General features: G+C 33.4%; 1 protein-coding gene across 1 annotated transcript; it reads right to left on the reverse strand.

Annotated features, from left to right (window-relative positions):
- Window positions 1–7,740: 7,740 nt before the first annotated feature.
- On the reverse strand, window positions 7,741–9,538 carry TRIADDRAFT_18605 (uncharacterized protein; the record flags this gene model as incomplete). Its single annotated transcript, XM_002108640.1, has 4 exons — window positions 7,741–8,414; window positions 8,684–8,879; window positions 9,027–9,149; window positions 9,419–9,538. Coding segments are annotated over 4 exons (1,113 nt in total), but the record flags the coding sequence as incomplete, so codon positions are not given.
- Between the last annotated feature and the right edge of the window lie 11,560 nt (window positions 9,539–21,098).

The following is a 21,098-nucleotide window of genomic DNA, read 5'->3' on the forward strand; positions in this document are numbered from 1 at the left end:
CTATCGTCAACAACTTGCCTATGATTGAGAGTTTGTTAGTATTCTTGGAGAATGGAAAGAAAAGAATAGAAACAGTTTTATTTGATAGCATGCTAACGGCTGTTGAATTAAAGACATCAAAAGTCTATAATATAAAAAATAGATATCGTTACCGACTGCTACTGGCTGGGATCTATAATAAACGTTAATTAATTAACAGAGCTCATAACATGGCATTTTGGCAATGATAGAGAGGTCATCCATAGAATCCTTAACTATAATATTTATTATTTATACGATTCGTTACCAGTTGCTATTATAGACTACTAGGGATCGAATAATAATAACAGAAATTAGAACAGCATTTGGCAATGATGGAGAGGTCATCAATAGAACCCTTGACTACAATAGTATTTATTAGTCATATTATTGGTTTCTGTCATTACCTCCCAAAATTGATATCTTTACTAGTTGCTATTGTAGGCTACGACTGGGATCTATTAATAACAGAACTCATAACATAGCATTTTGTAATGATGGAGAAGTTATCAATATAATGCTTGACAATAATAATATTTTTAGTCATATCGTTTTCTGTTTTTACCCCAGATAATACCCTTGCTGGTTGCTACTGCAGACTGTTGCTTAGATCTGCTGATTGAAACAAAACTCGTAGCTGGGCATCTTTGTGATCGATTGCTACGGCAGACTACTGCTGGGATCTATTGGTTAACAAATGTTATAACATGGCATTTAACAATCATAGAGAGGTTATCCTTAGAATTCTTGACCATAATATTTTAGTCCCACAGATTTTTATCATTATCCTCTAAAATTGATATCCTTCCCAATGGCTACGGCAGATTGCTACTGGGATCGATTGATTAACAGAATTCGTAATATGGCATTTATGCAATCATGAAGAGAATATTGATGGAATTCTTAACTATAATATTTATTAATCATATAATATTCTGTTGTAACCTCTCTCCCCAAATTGATACCCCTACCGATTGTTACGGCAGACTACTACTGGGATCTATTGATTAACAGAACTCATAAAATGACATTTTTACAATCATATAGTCAGAGATGGATTACGGAACACTAGTTGTCTAAAACATATTTGACTATATTATTTATTATTCCTACAGTTTTCTGATATATCTAATCCTCTCATTAATATATAAGTTATAAACACTAGTGCTAATAAGCAAACTTGGAGATACTATCTTATTCGGTGTCTGATAGAGTATCTTATTATGTCAGAGCCTATCACATTATTGCCTCCTTTTTCAAGTTATATTATCTGTAGCTTTATTTTTACCGTATGTTATTTAACACTGGCATGATATCTTTTCTTCCTATGATATGGCCTATGGCATTACTATTTCAATAGACAAGGAGAAATAGGATACTTAATACTATAATACTATTTACTATTTATGTAGTATCTATTTTTTGCCAGGATCTAACCTATCATGTCACTGCCCCAATGTAAAAGTCATATTATCTTTGACTATTTATTCTACTATTTAAAACTCAAAATAATAAGAAATTCTACTGGCTAAAAGTCACGAATTGACTTTTGCCTTCTAACACTTATCTTATTTTCGTTAGATAACATTCTATGGTATTTGTTAAGAATACTATTAAGATAAGTATTATCTATGGCGTTACACATTCTTTCATAGATCTATGCATAGTTTTATCACATTATCGATATACTGATAACTAATGGTCCAGTAGATTTACTATAGATTGACTAATTTTTCATAAAGTTTGAGCTCAGCTTCGTCTAAGAGAGGCTAGCGGTATTGCTGTTTCTCTTGATGATAGAACATCATCAGTATTTAGACTCTTACCGTAGGTAAATGAACGAAGGATAATCCTGACTGTAAGTGCGTTTTATTTACTATTCTTCCAAACACTATTATGCCATGAAAATCTACTAGCAACGTTATAGTTATATAGATTACTACGTGGTTATGCATAACACTGTACTATAGGGGTGTAATATTATATTTTGTATCTTGCTTTAGTTGATCCAGTGAAGGATGATCAAGTGTATACTAGAACAATTATGATTGTACTTGGATGTGTTATTGCAGCAGTTTTCGGTAAAATTTTTACTGCAATATGTTGCAAAACTCGATCAAACAGAAGAGCTCCTGGATATGGAGGTTTGCGTCGCTATTAAAAGAAAGAGTTAGAATGATTTAAATAATCTCGTGTATTACTATAAGTTAATCATAGCACTTAGATTAGTTACTCTTACTTTTAATATAAGACAATTCCATTTCTCTTTCTAGCTTCTGAAGATTTCAATCAGCAATTGGATAGCCGATATATAAATAGTGACTACATACGAACTAGCAAAGTTGCCCTTAGTTACAATGAAGTCACTCATTTAAATTGCATTGGAAATAGTGAAATTTAGCACTTGGTATACATTCGCTATCAGCACTCATATTTAACCTCGTTGTACGAGTTATCCTTAATTAAAGCGTTATAAGATTAATATTGCTAGTGTATTTTGATAAATTAAAATTAGTGCATCATGCAAAATTGTTATAGACCAGATTAGATAGACGCATTTTCCCTAGATGCTAAAGAATGATTCATGACTACAACCAGCATGCTTAATAGGCTTAATCTCTATCTAGCTGTGTATCCGATAAATCAATCTGTTGATGATTAAGATTATTTCTTGTCCAGATTGGAATCGTTCCTATTATTCGTAAGAATATGCCCAATTAATTGATCAGATCAACTGTGGCCATGCATAAGTTTATTCTCTATTTAATCTTGACATAAGGTAAATTAATTGTTCACCTAGGATAAAGCCAAATGGACTCTTCATCTCCGTTATTAACAAGCCGATTCAATTAAAATCTTCTCAAGTTAAATGATAATTATATCATAATGAGGATAAGTAATAATTTTTAATGTACGCAGTAGTATCTGTTGATAATACCGGTGTTTCTAAATTTGTTCAATAAATATATAACTTATTTTCCTAATTAAATTGTCGATCCTATGAATGTGAGTATTATTCCATTCTTGTCTATACTAAATACATACTTATACGCGTATGAAGCTATTTATTATAATTGAATAAATAAAGATGAATCCATGATGAAGACTTTGTTCTCATTTTTTTGCGGAAAAGCTTAATAATTCAACACTTCCATCTACATTTACAGCTAATATCATGAATGACAACACGAAAATGCTATTATCAGTGGCGATTGTAAGGATCAAGCTTGTGTTGCCAGGCGATAATGAAAAGTTTGTATACACATACACATTAACTTTTTAGTCTACTAGTACCGTACCTGTTCTATAAACGGGGAAAATACGCAAATACATGTGTACGATTTATTTTTGTACCTTGATAATTATAAGATATTTAAAACGTTCTTTCGTTTTATTTAAGTACCGAGTCAATCATATACTACTATCACCACGGCCTTTTGCCTAACGTATTTAAACCTTTAAATCTGTGGTTAAAAGTGATATAGCTGCTGTCTGCACTCTTGCATTTCGAAAATAAAAGGAATTAGTAAAAAGTTTACATTATTATAGTTATAAGCTAAGTTTACACTTAATTACTGCATATTTGCCATATTCATAATACTGAATGTCAACATCTTTATGTGTTGGTTATACTTTATTGAGATATTCTTGAAATAACGGTAAATAACGAACTGGATAAATTATAAAAATTGTATGCCCTGACAGTAACTCTTTCATTCTAGCATGCATTCACAAGTACAAGATAATAAAATTATGGTAATTATGTATTAAAGATTTTCCTCGTTCATCAAGTAAAACGTGTACGGTATTTTGCATACTTTCATAATATTATCAGTCGTAATTTATGTTTAGGTAAGAACATTATACTGTAGATTAGCTGCTTTTCTATATAAAATTGCGTTCATCATTTCAGGTAGGAGAGATGTGTATTTGCCATTGGCTCCTGATGCTTCAGTTTTTTGAGCTGTACTCTAAGTAAATGTTGAAGAGGACAACCTGATAGCCCGATAGTGTATACTGTAGCTAATTGCCACAAACTTAGGTCTATAGTATGGCTGCTAAATCTAAATCTATAGATTCATTAAACCCCCATTGCCATAGCAGTATATACTGTATAGTATTTCGTAATATCTTGTTCATTACAGTCATGTAGTGATATAAGCTATATGCATAAGTGCTACGAACTTAACTTAAGAGCTTCAATATACTTCTAGAAATGAGCCGAACTACACTACAAAAATTTATATTAGGAATTTATTTATCAACCATCATTAATGTGAACAAGCTAATAGGTAATTACGTGTTTTACTACTACAATTAAAATTATAATTAATTATCATTGGGACTAGCCTAATACTGGGATATTAATTAAGTGTAATTAAGTATCAGCAGTAGATTAAGAATGCAGTACAGTAATGGCTCAAAAGTAGGCTGTGGGGTGGTTTATATCAATTATAACCAAATATGATGCAAAGTTTTGGCTCCATGAATTGATATAGTAATCATTTTAAACGTTATATAGGAGTTTACGTAATAATAACTCAAGAATGAGCCATTAGCTTAAGAGGAGAATTAGACAATCCAAGAATTTATGAATAGTTATACTCTAGGCTTTGTTATAAGTGAAGTTTCTTCGAACTTATTCTGTTGCTAGTAGATAGATTATGCCATAACTTATGAATAGCTTTACACTCAGATAGGACGAGTAGATGATTGCGATTAGTTAACGCTTGCAATCTACTGCTTGATCGTATGATCCGTTTGAAGAATTTGCTTAATGATAGCCTAGTAATGAAAGAAACGACTTTAAGCTAATATTAAAAGCGTTCAGACTACCCATACTAGAGTCCTAAAATCATGTTCTGCTTCACAGTATAACGAAAAGTCTCCCTGTAATGATGATTACATTGGTAAGGCTCTATAAATATAGCTAATCTATTTTTTCTGACATGAAGATGTAATACCATGATTTAATATAGCTCATAGGCATACATCTATCATGGTATTTCCATTTCAATAGTATCTTCTATCCAGCTAGGCATTCATTGCTCTATCTAATGGAGTTTTAGCATGGTTAGTTGTTTTTGCATGTCGGGAATCATGATTGTTGTATCGTCAAGTTTAATCAAGCTTACTGTTATTGTGATCTACTGTAATAGGATGATTTATTACAGCATTAAAATAAGAAGTTCACGCTATGAGGTCTACTCTTATTAGGCCGATTTGATGTTGTCTAGGCTTCAAAATAACGTTAACAATATGCCATTTGGATATAAAGCTTGCTATTATAACAATGTGATAAGGAGATGATTTATTATAGCATTAAAATAAGAAGAAATTTATACCATGAGGTCTATTTTTATTCCGAAGACTTAAATGTTGTTTATCTTGTCGCTGTTTCGAGAGTAACGTAGATATTATATATTTAAAAAATGATGAATCATATAACTACGTTATTAATAGATTTTAGATTTATTCAGCGACTTATTGAATGTAAATTCCAATGAAATTACCTCTTGCCAGCAGGCAACATTCATGTGGTTTATGGATATTTGTCGGGATCAAGATAAATCAATAACTTATATCGCTCTTTATTAAAGAAATACTAAAATTACGCATAATTGCATGATTTTGGCTGTTTTTCTATCTGTAAAGATGATATTTTATGTAAAAAGATGTAATTATCTGACTGTATTATGGCATAAATTTAAATAAATGAGTATATGCCCAATTAGAATATAGGGTTATAACGGAACAGTATAAAAAAGATCGACACGATTTTTGCTCTGCTCAATAATACTTGCAAGGAACAAATTGTCCAGTCTTTGATCGGATAACGAGTAAAAAGTAATTCCAAAATTATCGGCGCTTACTTTTGTAAATTATTTGTATCTTGCCTTAGGCTACAAATAGTAAAATTGTGTTATTTATATCTTTACTTTGTATTCAATTCCTACGGATATTTTAAGAATCGCTGCCTTACTCACTCATTAAAAAATAACGACGTGATGGAATGAGAACTTTACATCGTAATTAACAGAAATATGACAAGGATCCACTTCTGAATCTCTTAAGCTCATGCAAAACCTATTATGCTAGTATAAGTTTTTGGTAGAATACTCGCTTTCTATTTTCCATGCCATTATAATTATCTGTTCTAACTAATCAGAGATTAATATTCGTAAAGTAAAGAATGGTTATTGCTAAAACTACTAGATGAATAATATACAAGAACAAGGCCCAAATTTATATGGGCAATATTCAAGAACCAGATCCTACTTTACAGTTTGAGACACTGTCAGTTTTTGACTGCATTATTTGTACCATAGATAGATAGTGTTGCTGATTCTGGCCCATGAATCATTAAATTGTGCTACTGTAAGTGCTATGCAAATATTAGATCGAATTTTAATACAAATTGTTTTAATTCCAGAGTTATAATCACCTTGATAGTAATCTGACTTAATAGTATTGTAGATATGGCTTACGGTACATAATATGAAGCTTGCCGATGGAATCTTATAAGACTATAATAGAATTTACTGCTGTAGAGTAACTTTAAATTAGTAATATTATCCTTAGAAATATGTGCTAACTGTATTTTTTGATGATAAATAGATTATTAATTCGTTGGGTTATAATAAAAATAACACGCTAAGAAGAATACATAAGGTTATAAACTGTTTTTTGCCTTCAAAATTTGATTTGCATTACTTTTACATAAAATTGAAATAATTTAGGGGAATAGGTACGGTACTGTGCTACATCTGATAATTTTCGCAAGTATCGAGCTTGCTCCGACCAATCATTTTTCTCTTATTTATGAATAATTCCGTCGCCGATCATGTTAAAAATAAAAGGATACTCAATATGGAATAAAAGAAATATTCTGACTTTATTGATATATTAGGTAGAACAAGTGAATATAAAAATAACACATTTACAGCTTGCACATATTACAAGTGGTAAGTTAATGAAATATAGTTTTTAATTACCAATAGACAGTGCATTTAAGTTTATCTGTTAATAATTCGTATACCGATTAGCATAATTATATTTATGCATTTATACATATAAATATATTTATAGCGTTAATCCAATAATGCATCAGGATTATGCTACAAAATAAATTTTTTAAAAAGTTACAGCATTTTGTGATACAAACAAAGTAAAAAGGGAATTGATAGTAAAAATTAATAAATTGATTACATTTACCATTATTTTCCTTCGTTAGAAATATAATTTCAATCTCTTGCTATCTGCCTTAAAAATATATTTTAGAAGAAATTATAAACTTTTTTGCTACCATTAATTTCACTTTGAAGCCAAAAAATATAATGTGAATGTTGACAGTAAGATCGAAAGGAGTATGCTGAGGTACTACAACAGCAATTTAGATAAATTACTGCTCATAGACATCTCTTTATTTTGGCCGTAGTTAATACAATCGGTAGGCAATCGATTTGGATATGGAAATGTACATCATTGCATAAAATTATAAAACTACGATCTTTTAGCGATATTAACTGGAAAGTTTCTGTACAATGTTTAAGAACGTTAATCCCTTTAAATTACTACCGTAATAAATGGCATCATTACAGCTAAGATCATGGATACATTAATACAAGTTAATTATGTTATAGGAATACCTAACTAGCAATGTACATCAGGTAGAAAGAGTTTTAGACAACATGGGTTCAATCGTAGAATTAATTTTCAGTATTATAAGCAACGGCGATTGACTATAGATGGCCCAAATTCTTCATATTCAGCACTAGTTATACACATGCGGCAAAACTTTGGCGAGCTTGCTAATATTGCACCTCCTCGCCATATTGTATTAATCCTACTACATGGGCTATGTATCCTGATTTTACCACACATTGAAGGTGTTTCAAATTCAATTTCTTCTTTCAGACGCTCTGGTAATCCCTTAAATTGGCTATTACCACCGGCTAAGACAACATTTTGCATCAATTCTTTCCTAATATCAACATCACATGATGTAATACAACTGGAAATGCTCTTATGGATGCCGGCCAAATCGAGCCCGACCATAGCTGGACTAAATAAAACTTCTGGACAGCGAAAGCGTTCATTACCAATCTTAATCACCTGGCCATCAGGCAATGTATAAGAAGTTTCGACAGATTCTTCGTCAACGGATAAGGTGTCATAATCTAATGTTACAAAGCATAAGTTTTCCTTGATTTCGCGGACTGTTTCCATATCAGCATCCGTTGTGAACGAACTTCCCCTATCATTTAATGCCCTTGCCAAAAATTGTGTTAAGTCTTGACCGGCTAAATTTAATCTTTGCACTGCATAATCTAGGACACAGCCTTCATAGATTGGAACCGAATAGCTCACACCATCGCCACTATCAAAGACCAATCCTAAAAAAATCGAGTTATTAATGGGTGAGTAAATGTTAGAATGTGAAATCGTCAAGAGTACAAAAATCTATAAATATTGCAAGATATGCTCCCTAGCTAATAAAGCATACATAAATATTGTGATGCTATGACAAAGTAGGTGCTTAACGAAGATTCTGGCTTATAATCAAGAAATCTATTGCAGCTAGTGTGTGCTAGCCAAATAATTGATACTAAGGAATGTAGCTTATAGATATATGCAATATAAATTCTAGACCGATTCCACTAACCTGTTGTCCTTCCACTCTCATATAATGATAATAGCGCTTCAGTTGCAACATAGAGATAGGGCACATTAAAATTTTCAAACATGATCTGAGTTATGGTTTCACGGTTTTTCTTAGGGTTCATTGGTGCTTCAGTGATGAGCACTGGATGTTCATTAGCTTCTAATCTTAATTGGTCTTCAAACATATGCTGCCATAACTAAAATAAAAGGTAGCTGTTACTGTATGCATCTACATATTTATACAAGTAATTAGTCCATAAAATTAACATATTAGGCAAGTAACTTGGGTTGATTGCATTTATACAAGTCTACAGATATCGTCGACGGTAAATAAAAGTACTTACTAATTCCATATCATCCCAGTCTTTGACAACGCCATGCTCCACGGGATGACTTAAAGTAAGTACATCCCGTTTTTCTTGAGCAGCATCTCCATAATATAACGCACCACCATCATTTGTCAATTGCTATAATTTTTAATGAAACAATTTTTATCAATATTGATTACTGATAATTAGCACAGCTGATGCAGGAGAATATCATAACTATGGTAACAAAAACGTTTAGTATCATGATTTTAAGGTCATATTGCGATTCTACCTGCTATTCATTTCAATAATATCGATCGCATACCAATACTAGCTATTTTTTCTCTAATACTTAGCTATTTTTCTTTTTCGATTATCATTGTTAAATTTATAATACATGGACAAAACGCCAAATGTATTTATTATACCTTGTATTGAGGCCGGCCAACTATAGAAGGAAAAATTACGCTGGGATTACTTTCGGTTGCCAAACCAGCTTTTATACTGCTTGAACCATTATCAATAACTATAGGTGTTTTAAAATCATCAAATGTCTAAGATGTAAAAAGATTTGTATTAAAATTAATTTATGTTTGGGAGAGTAAGGATTCGTGATTTTACCATTTATTCTTGTGGCGAAATTTATATTCACTTACTTCTGAACTTGGAGACTGAAGAGGTGAGCATTTAACGTGGTCGTCTAAATCCAAACTAAGTTTAGATCTGTTACTAGCTTCATCAGACGTTTCGACAACGGTCTCGCTTATAGGCTGATCATCTGTTTTAGTAGTGTCTTGATTAGCTGAGGATAGGTTTTCAAGAGTTTCGGCCGTCGTAGATTTAGCAGCCCTTTCGTCTGCAGTTATTGTTTCGTTGTCGTTGCTTTTAGCTAATTTTGCGGATTCCTGGCTTGTTCTATCATTCACATCTTCTATTGTTGCTGTTTCAGATTGGGCTTGTGAATTATTTGATCCTTCACTGCTACTACTTCTTGATTTGCTATTTTCTGATGCACTCTCAGGTTTGATATTATTATCTGAGTAGAAGGGTTTATGTCCGTTATCTTCGCTAGAAGATTCATTACCGGATGCTGTTCCGCTTAAACTTCGCTGCGATGCCGATGATGCTGCTCCGTCTGATGCATCGGTATCCGTGCCAGTTTGTACTTTTTGATCTACTTCACGAGCATTTTTTGTTGCTGTTTCCATCACTAACTCCTCTGAGCCATTGGTAGCTCTTTTAATGTCTGTTTCCATTTCGTTTTGCGCCGGATCAGCAGAAATAGATTCCTTACTATTATTGACTACTTCCTTAGATTCGCTAGTAGTAGTTGTATTTTGTTGCGAGTCTGCTACCTTTATGACCGCGTTATCATTTTTAGAATTATTCATTACGGTATTTTGATCCTCATATTCGGAAGATATATTTTCTGGGTTTAAAGTAACTTGATCTGAGATTGATTTCGATTCGGCCTCGACAGTATCTGATTTTTTAATCGTTATAACTTCCTTATTTACATTTTCAGCATGGAGTGTACGACTATTATCTGTTTTGTCAGTGCTACTATCTTGTAAGGCTGCATTATCGGTAGATATTTCTTCATTGGACGCTTGGTTCTCTTTTAATTTATCGGAGGACGATTCCACTTCGGCATTAGTATCGCTTTGAGGAGTCGATTCCGCATTAGCAACGGATTCAATTGCATTTATCTGTGTATTATTTACTGATTCTTGTTGATGACTTGACGGATCAGTTGCATTCTCCCCTTGGCCAGAATCACCGATATTCTCTTGTTCATCCATGGCCATAAGTCTATTTTCTAATTCTTGTGATAATAAAGCAGCTGCTTCTTCTGATTCATCAACTGCTGACCGCCTACTTCTTCCTTTAGGTTTGTTGGCTTTAGGAATTTCAATAATTTCTTGATCTGAAGACTCGTCAGCAGGTTCTATATCATTAGACTGTATGGCATCATCCGTTACTTCTGTACTTGCTTGAGCTAAAGAATTAATTTCAACGGTGTTATTACTACTGCTCTCCTCTGCAACAGATTGCGATTCACCTTCCTTTCCAGTAAGATGTTGTTCAGATTGATCTTTATTTTCATGATCAGATTGCTTTGCGGTTTCGGGTGTAGAATTATGGACGTCAATACTTGGAGAGTCTAATTGCTGATCCGCTACCTCTACGGGAGTACTTTTCGATAACGATGAATTACTACTTTCATTTTCATTTGCTATTTGTTTATCAGTTAAGCTTAACGTTTCACCGGTTATATTCTGCTGTACTTCTGTTATATGAATCTCATTTAAACTACTACTTGCTATATTATCAACCGTTGCGTTTTCAGCGTTTTCATCAACTTGATAGTTTTCTTTCACGTTTCTTTTGACTTCTGCTGTTGTTTCTTGCATATTAGAAACAGGCAAAGAGGTGTTGATATTTTCAATTGAGATATCAGTATTACCATCATTTTGTGTATTAGAATTTGGAAGAAGAGCTACAGCTGATAATTCTATGCTACCAGTGGAGGAAACAGATTCCTTAGTATTTCCTGACTGATCATTTATTTGCATTAATTGACCTTGGACAAGGTCTTGATTACTTTTAGCTTGATTGGAAGTAAGTTCTGTAGTTGATTTGATATCAGTGCTAATGCCACCTTCATGACTGCTTTCATTGGATTTAGATGAGAGTATTCCAGCTTGCTGGAGTTGGTCTGATCTCAGTTGTTCAGCTGATATATTCCTTGGATGCCAATTTGTAGACGGTATTGCTGTTGTATTTAAACCAGGGTGTTGTGAAGAGTTGGGCATCATTAATGGGTATCCTGAATATTGCATTTGTCCTGGAAAGTACTGTGGAAATGCAGGATTGATATACATGGGATTTTGCCCAGGTGACGGGTAAAAGTTAGCTGGAGGCATCCCTGGCATATAGGTGACATAATTTGGATGTTGTCCGATCACATTCACTGGCGAAGTGTAAGCAGGATAGCCTCCACCATAGCCTAAAAATTCTGGACTATTAAAATGATGGGGATACATCGCCCGATATTGGGCATTTGGTATCATTCCTTGCTCAGCAAAATTGGAGTACATCATATTTTGTGGACTGAATTGAGTGAAAATCTCTTGTCCGGCAATGGCACGTCCTACCGGGGATGATAAATTACTACTGGCAGTTGGAGATACATGTTGTTGTGAATCAAACATCTGAGCATTGGCTCCCATACTTGGGCTTGATATATTGGAAGAAATTGTCGAAAAGGAACTTGTTGTAGCGTGTGTACTATTTATTGTTGAGTCATTTGTGGCAACTGCGGTAGTTAAGGAAGCATTTTGAACTACGTGGACTGTCGAAGTAAGTTCTTCAGGTGTAATTATTTGGCTACTGACTGTAGCACAAACTGCATTGATTGTAGTAGCTGTAGTGGTGACAATTTCATTTTCAACTATCTGTATTGATATTTCTTCAGTGTTTTTTTGTTCTGACGGTTTGGCAATGTCATGACTAGTAGTATCGGCTTCTTGATTATCAACATGATCTTTGTTGACATGGTGGTCATCATTGGCAGCTCTGCTAATCTCTACCTGAGGTATTTCGATCGATTTATCTTGAATATTCTCTGAAGAAGTATTACCATCTTTTGGGGGATTCGAATTCTTACTAGAAGTTGCAACAGCTTTATCTTTTACTGGCTCTTCCATCGGAACATTGTTAAAATTGTTGTTTGGGTTAGCATCAATTTTACGAAGATTAGCTTCGAAATATAGCCTTTCGTCGGAGGTATCTAGTTGACTAGTTGGTTGATGGCTTACATTATTTCTTGATCGATTCATTCTGTCATCAAGAGTACCTGAATAGGCATGATCTGGACTTAATGGACGATTATAAGGTGTCTGAGTTGATCCTTGGTATGGGTACTGAGTATTTTCAGTATAGCTGCTATGGCTGTCATGCTTTGGCATTTTAACAATTGGCTTTCGAACAGCTAGTTGGCTAGTTCTATCACTAACGACACTTTTTAGCTCCGCAATATGGTCAGGATTGACCTTAACGTTAGAAAATTTACCATAGCGTGAAGCAATGGCTAAATCTGTCGGTGTGGCTTTGAATTGGGATGATGATGCTAGTTGCAGAGATGCAGTTGCAGAAGAAGCTAATCCCATTTTATCCCTTGTAACATTATTTGTCCTTTGCTGGGTAGATGGAGGTGATGATTGAGAAGTTGTCCTAATTATAACACCTTTAGATGGTTGCTGATGTAACTGTGTTTGCACGTTAGATGTGCTTTGATTTCTTGGTGGGGATGCTCGCTGAGGAACGGATTTTTGATTCGTTGATGGCGGAGATCTATCTTGAGAAACAGGAATGGTGCGAGATTCGTGTACAGCATTTTTTAATATTTCCGTTTCCCGAAAAACTAATGCTCTTTCCTGCATAAGTCTTTTCTCTCGTTGTTGCTTTAATTGCTCTCGTTTTTGATATAGTTCAGATTCAAGCTTTCGCCGTAATTCATAACATAATTTCTGTTGGTTATTATGTTGTAACTGCTTAAGATTTTGAGCATCAGCTTGATGTTGTAATGTTTTCAGTCGATTATTTTGTTCTCTCATAATTTGCTGTTCTGTTACTTTAGCCATGCTACGATTCATAATTGATCCATTATATCGTGGTGGTATTCCTCCCATAATTGGTAAGGAAGCTGTAGATGATGCATGCCTCAATGACAGTCCAGTATATGGTAATTGTTGATAAATAAGACGATTTGATTGCATGCTGCTAGTATCAAATTTACTCATTTTATCCACATTTCCAAATCGGACTGAACTGTATGAAGGAGAATGACGTTGTAATAAATCCGGAGTACTTACATACTCGAGGTTTTTCTTCGGTGGTGAATGGCCAACGATCCGCTGTCGAAATCGTTGAGATGATTGACGTAAATTGTTATAAATTTTTAGTCCCTTGCCGCTACTTCTATGCTTACGAATATTTGAATCACTGGCAGTCAACTTTTTACCTTGTTTAAGTTTATTATGATGCTTTCGCTTATGACCGTGATTGCTCATATCTGCCGGAGGGGATATCGCTTGATCATTGTCTTTGTCATCGAAGTCATCAAATATGTCGATAATACCTTTTTGCTTCATTTTCTCGCGTACTTCTGACGGAAGTTCAATGGTTGGACTTAAACTTTGTGATTCATCATCAGATTGAGCTGAATTCGACATAAATTTAGGTCTTTTCGTTTCTTGTGGAGAACGATGGTTTGATGATGAAGAACTATGCTGCTTACTACTAACTTGTGATAAAGGTGATCCTGCCTGGGATATTTTCTGATCTCTTAAAGATCTGATGGACTTTGAACTACTAACAGTCGGAGTTGGTGATCCTTTCAAGTTTGAATTAGCCGTTGTTGAATTTGGGCCATTCTTAATTCTGCCAATTGGTAAAGGTCGATATACCATCTGATCATTAACATTTTGCCATCCCCATTCTTCCGCTGCTTTTGGCGATATAACATCAATTGATGAATTTGTGGTAGTATTATCTTGCGCTGATGGGTTAAGTAGTTGTTCAGTGTCAATCCGATAATCTTTAATGGTATTCAAGGCAGAATTAATAGCCTTCAATTCAGATATAGGATTATCATCATGATTAGCTACAAATAAGGTAGAAAACTCATCTTCACTGCTATGTCGATCTGATAATTTGAACTCGTCTTTGGTGGAGGAATAATAACGTTTTTTATCCATCAAATCTGCTATATTGTGATCAAACCATGACACATTGGATTTATTATTGGGGGATCTAGTTGATTTTCTATTATAAACTTTACTAGCCAAAGGATTGCCATTTTCGCGATCCTTACGCAAGCGAGATAATCGATGCTGTAATTGTTTAATTTGTTCATCTTGTAAGTGTTGTTTTTGATCTTCTACCTCATGACGTTGTCTGATATATTTAAGCATTAAATCGTCAGTGTCTGCTGATTCAGTAATATCTGCTTTAGGTATGACATTATCGATAGTAGAGACATGATTAATGACATTATGTTGTGATCTCATAATAGAATTTTCATTTGCATCATTAGATTGCCTAAGTGGTGATGAGCTTGCAGGTGGTATTTTTTGGCGATCACCAGAATTTGGGATAGAGCGTTGATTTAGATTAGAATTATCCGTAAACCGCTGTCTGTCAGAATGCTGTTGGTTGAAATGTTGTTCATGATCTTCAGTAAATGATGGATATTCTGTAATATTATCAACAGCGTCATGATATTGATTATTGTGATTGAATTGATTAGGTTGATTATAGATTGGAGGAGGAGAAGGAGAATTGTAATCCATACCATTTTGCAAAATTGGGTAATGATTATCTAATTGAGAAGGGCTTGATTGTGTCGAATCAAATATATTAGACATAGAGTCTTCTGGATTAATATCGCTGGTTGGACTATACATACGAGAATTGGAATTTTCCATCATTTGTTTTTGAAATTCCATGTGTTGTCGCTGCCTGGGAGATAAGGGTTTATTAACTAGATTATCAATGCTGCTTCTATCTGATAAAACTGATCTACTTCGTTGGTCAATATTTCTGAGATCGCGTGCAATAGAGGCGGAATCATCATTTTGGTAAGTTACATAGTCGAATTTTACCTAAAATTTAACAAAATTAAGTCAAAATATAAAAATATTGGGAATACAGTAATATTTAAGATTAAAGGGTGAATCTAATTTAAGTAACTTACATCAAAGTAAGCTGGATTCTTTTGCAATACGCTGGTAGGAATACCTGACGTATATTTAGAGTATAGCTCAATTAATTCTCGAATAGATTGCAATTTATTAATTAAAACGACGACATCATGTTTGAGTATTGCATCTTGTAGGTAATCAGAACACGCAATGAAGAATTTAAGTTGATCTGGTGACGGTGGAGGTGAACTCTGAATAAACGATGGGAAACTTGCGTCGAAAGGCAGTACATCAAAGTCGGACTTATTTATTCTCTTAAGATCTGCGGATAACAATGCTGGCGGAATTAACGATATTGCTTTCTCATACCACCCTACCAGCTATTTTTCGAAGTAAACAAGATATATCAGTTGATTAGTATAGACTTATTATCTTAATTAATGATTAAGTTAAATACAATCAATAATCCAATATTTTTATTGATCCTAAACCAATTTCCGTAAGTATGAGATGTAGCTATGAATGGTTGATAATTATTTACAGTATTTAGCTATGTTTAAATAATTGATAAATTAAATACATTGTGTTAAGCATTATAAACTACTAACAGATTACTGAAATGATGGCGTAAATTTAGTCTATAAGAGATAATTTTAGCTCGTAAAACATGTCGTGAAAGTAAAACATTTCACTCATGAATACTATTTACAGATACTGCCTTAGTTGATGATCCAGTCAAGACGTATTTGGATCTAACGATATAACCTGATCTGTAATTGAGAAATATTATTCCTCCAAAATTAGATTCGATAATGATATATCATTTATCGATATTGTATAGTATATCTAGATCGTAAATAATTCCTACGCAGTACTCTTTTCAGCTGTCCAGAGTAAGAGTTGTATCATACGATGAACCTTATCGCTAAATCTAATTTGTGCCGGAGGTTACATCTCCTGTGGTATTGTTTTACCGTAATGCAATACGTAGAGAATTAGAAGTGTTAGAATCTGTTTTAACCCATTAGCAGCAGTTGGGTAAATTTTGTAATCGTTAATGAAGTAGATTGTATTACAATATGTAAATCCTTATTCCCATTGGTGACGGAAAATAACCTCTACTCAATAGAGTAGTAATTTGATAACATATCGCAGTGACAGTGAATAAGAACTTACCCGAGTTAATAAATAATAAAAGCTGAATACAGCATTTAAGATCTTTCTTCTGGTGTCTAGTCGGCCTGAAAATTTTTTAATTACTGAATGGAACTGTTCGCTGAAGTAACCTATATTTTTAGTATCGTAATGTTTATATCCGATCATATCTTCAGCTTCTTGCTGTAGCTTTTCTGCTTTATCGATTACATTCTATATTATTAGGTAGAAATACGTTAGTGGTGTATAGTCATGAAATCGAATTTAATTAATTAGGCTATATCATTCTTGATGTTATCTGATAATTTACCTTAGCGGTAACATAGAATTCGGTTTGAAAATCGTGGCGTAGCTGTTGAGCCATGGACAATGAAGTAGCTACTACTATAGGTGTTTCGAGGTATGATTCTCCACGGTATTTCAACCAATTCATAATCTGTGGCAGTAAGCATAAATTAAGTAATCTACCGGTAGATTGTAGAGAAGTGAGAGATTATATCGATACACGTATGTTGTATATTACAAAAGACCGAAAAACTTTACTTTACTGTCAATAGTTAAAATTTATCGATATAAAAAAAATTTACATACCTCGTCAACGCGACTTTGAAAATTTCTTAGATCAAAGCATTGCCTTAACTGCGTTTCTATATCGTTCCATATTGACGTAATCTTTTTGTTAGCATTAACAATTTTAGTATAACCTTTATCTGCATCTTCTGCTAAATCTTGATAAATAGGTTTAGTTGCGAAAGTCGATAATCCAGGATCAACTTCTGATCTATGAAGCCTCTTTAAAATGGCGGTTCCATCATTAAGTAGTGATTTTATGTTTATTTCTCTATATAAATTAAAATAAGGAGTAGAAATAAGAGCGTTATTAGAAACGAGCTTGCCATCCTTTATTATAAACTAAAATCCAACACTATTCAATGTTGATACTGGGCCATACGTACTTTAAAATGCGAGCGAATTCGGTCCTATATTTCTTAAAGACTTCTTCGGCGCCATCCAATGTCGATGGTAGCTCATTTTCTTTCATAGCTTCTAGTTCAGCTATAATTCTAGGTGCTTTACTATTTGTATCTTCACATTGTTGTATAAATGGTAGAATTATCTAAAGATACACCATGAAGTAGATTAAAGATGTTAATGTAGCGTAAATTGATAGAACTTGATAGATATGATTGACTGCAAGCTAATTAGATATCTAAAAATAAATAAAATAGCAAGCGAGCCAATGTGGAAATTTACAAATATTGATTAGCTTCGAAATATTGAAGTACTTCGGTAAATTTTTCATAAATGGAAGAGAACTGACGGTAAAATTATTGATTAATGAAATTGTGTACAATTACTAATGCACCTGCAAGTATCTGACACAAGCTTGATGATCGTGAACAAGGTATCCACCAAGATCCGAAGTTAACTGACTCGAATCAATTTGAGATTTTAAGTCATGTACTTCGTTCAAGATTTTAATCTACAAGAACAATGACAAGTAACAAGGTGATTTTAAATTACAGTAATCAATCTTAAATTAAGGTTTAAAATCCGAAATAGATTTGCCCACTGACTGGTAGAGGTTGTTTAAATTTCGATTGTTTGTATCGCGATAGTGCTTTTGATAGACACTTTTGATTCGCTCTACTTCTGGGTTTTATGAGATAAACGACATGGATCAGCCCTGTATATGCCTGAAAAAATTAGACGGTTGATTTTAACTGTTAGTAATGCAGTGAAATCACAAAATATTTTAAATAATAAAGCGATATTTAAGTCACGGAAAGCTTATTGTACCTTGATGTTATCGAGAGCATCGAGTGTAAAATTAATGTATTCATATGGAGATGCTGATAAATCTATAATAATAGTATAGCCACGGTGTCGCTGTTCCATCCTATATTTAGAAATATCCAAATATATGTTATATGAGTAGGAATTTTAGTTAAACTGATTAAATAGACTAGCGTTAAGTAAGGAGAATTGCTAGTATATACGCGTATAATACAATATAATCATCTTATCGATGATTATTTTGAGTTAATGAAATCTCTGATTAATGATGTTTCGAATGAAAACGATAGATAGCTGCAATACAGTGCAAATAAATACTGAGAGATAACGATGTTGCATTAAGATTGTGGTAATAACTTTTTACTAAATTAATCTTGTATGAATTACCTAGGTAGACCCATCCAGAAGTTAAGTAGTTGGGTCATCTCTAGAGTACTTAAATCGGTTATTCCCGTTCCATGACGTTTAGCAGGCAAGGTAATAATTGGGCCACCTCGTTGATCGGTACCACCTTATCGAAAGAATATAGTAGTCAATATATTAGCGTATATATAAACTGTGTTCATTATTCCTTCTACGACCATTTAAAGATACACATACCAATTAGCCTGCAATTTATACAGATACTACTACGCTACAGAGCTTGTACCTCCATTAGTCTAATTGTGCAAGAAATTTTTTGCAGTTTACTTATTTTTACCTGTTAAGATGGCAGCCTCTGACAGCAACGTATCAGTATTTAGAATGGACGGCTTGGATGGCATGATCACTTATCTACAAACCTAACTGATGGGAAAGTCTCGGTTAATTACAGGAGCATGTTTTTATTTTTCTATTCAAAAATTCATCTTCTACAATCGTATAAGACATTGCAAACTTTGAGTTTATTTATAAGATCCCTTAGCTAATGGTAAATGAACTCAAACTACTTGATACTATATGCATAAAGAGCTCTTTTTTACGTATATTCAGTCCTAAGGTTCGTTTATTCTATTTGATTATATACTGCGTATAATAAATGTTTTCAGTAATGCGGCGATGGTATCACTATGTCGTCAATTGAAGGCTTGCACATTGCATCGTGCATATTTTGATAATATTTTAAGTGCAATCAAAATTAAATCCTACCGACGACATACTGATGTCCAATTAGCCTACTGTAAGATGTAAGCTCAAAAATTCTGGCTCCAGAATACAATTGTATGCTTTGATGTATCAGTTACATTAAATGTTTTACTAGCTATTTTGGGCGGTTGATGTTAGCATTTAGTACAATAAGAGGCTACTATCAATAATGTTGTAGATAGTTATAATTTTTTCGTTATAGATTCTAATATCATTGAAATTGAACTATCAGAAGATAAGGAAGATAATATCAATCGCTGTTTTCCAATTTGATACAAAGGTCAATAAAAGTAGGAAGTTACGAGAAATGATTATGATTTCGGCGATAACGGTCAAGGGTGATTGTCCACTATAGTACAATAGCCCAGATTATGATATTATCGCTAGAAAGTTAATCGTAGTAATTTAATATAATCTTCAGTATAAAATTATTACCAGTAAATTCTGCTAGTTTCTCATTGCCTACAAATAAGTTAACACAAATTGTTGTTATCTGACGAAATCTTTAATGAAAAGTATGTCGGTAAACGAAGAGGAAGGATGCCACTAGAGCGATAAATTGTCGATACAATAGTTATTAACGTATCATTGTTGTCCGAAACTAAAGCATTAACTGTAGATGAGGAAATTATTTTGTTCTATTTTGACACAATAGTATACAAACACAATAACAGTAAGTACCATATTAATATAGAATTGCTAAAGGAATCAGGGAGCGTTAAGTATATCCTAACTAGCGATGGAAAAATTGATTTTACGGAATTAAAAATGATCGATTAATATCCTCCTGTGTTGCGTAACGCTGCACTATTTACATATGCTAGATGTAATTAATGTAAACACATCAATAATAAAAAAATACTGCTTGAAATAGATTGTTGCTTGGCAGTGCATGATGGTATACAAGTTAAAATCTCTAGATAATTGTATCGTCATCGATCACTCTCTGATATAACAGTAGTCACTACTTTCAATTACATTGTAATGTGTCTCAAATTAAATAGAGGATATTATTTGCTATAACTGATTTCACGATGTGGTTGCGTACGATATTATTTACTCCTGAACTTTATACAACTCGTGTAAGTAGGGCGAGTACAGTCTTATACATATAAAGACAATAGGTACGCTATATTTACTTGACGGTAGCCAAGCTTCAATGTGTCACAATAATCGATTTAATTAATTTTTCTAACTGGAAGGAAGGTAGTTTGACTATTGATTGGCAGAAAATATACAGTAGGGTGATGATAATAATAGTGTAATTATAGTGGATTGAATATTTGAAAGGCTAGTTATGAAGTAATTCGATTAATTTTATTTA

The sequence above is a fragment of the Trichoplax adhaerens genome, genomic scaffold (genome assembly GCF_000150275.1).
Source record: "Trichoplax adhaerens TRIADscaffold_1 genomic scaffold, whole genome shotgun sequence".
NCBI classification, from domain to species: Eukaryota; Metazoa; Placozoa; class Uniplacotomia; order Trichoplacea; family Trichoplacidae; genus Trichoplax; species Trichoplax adhaerens.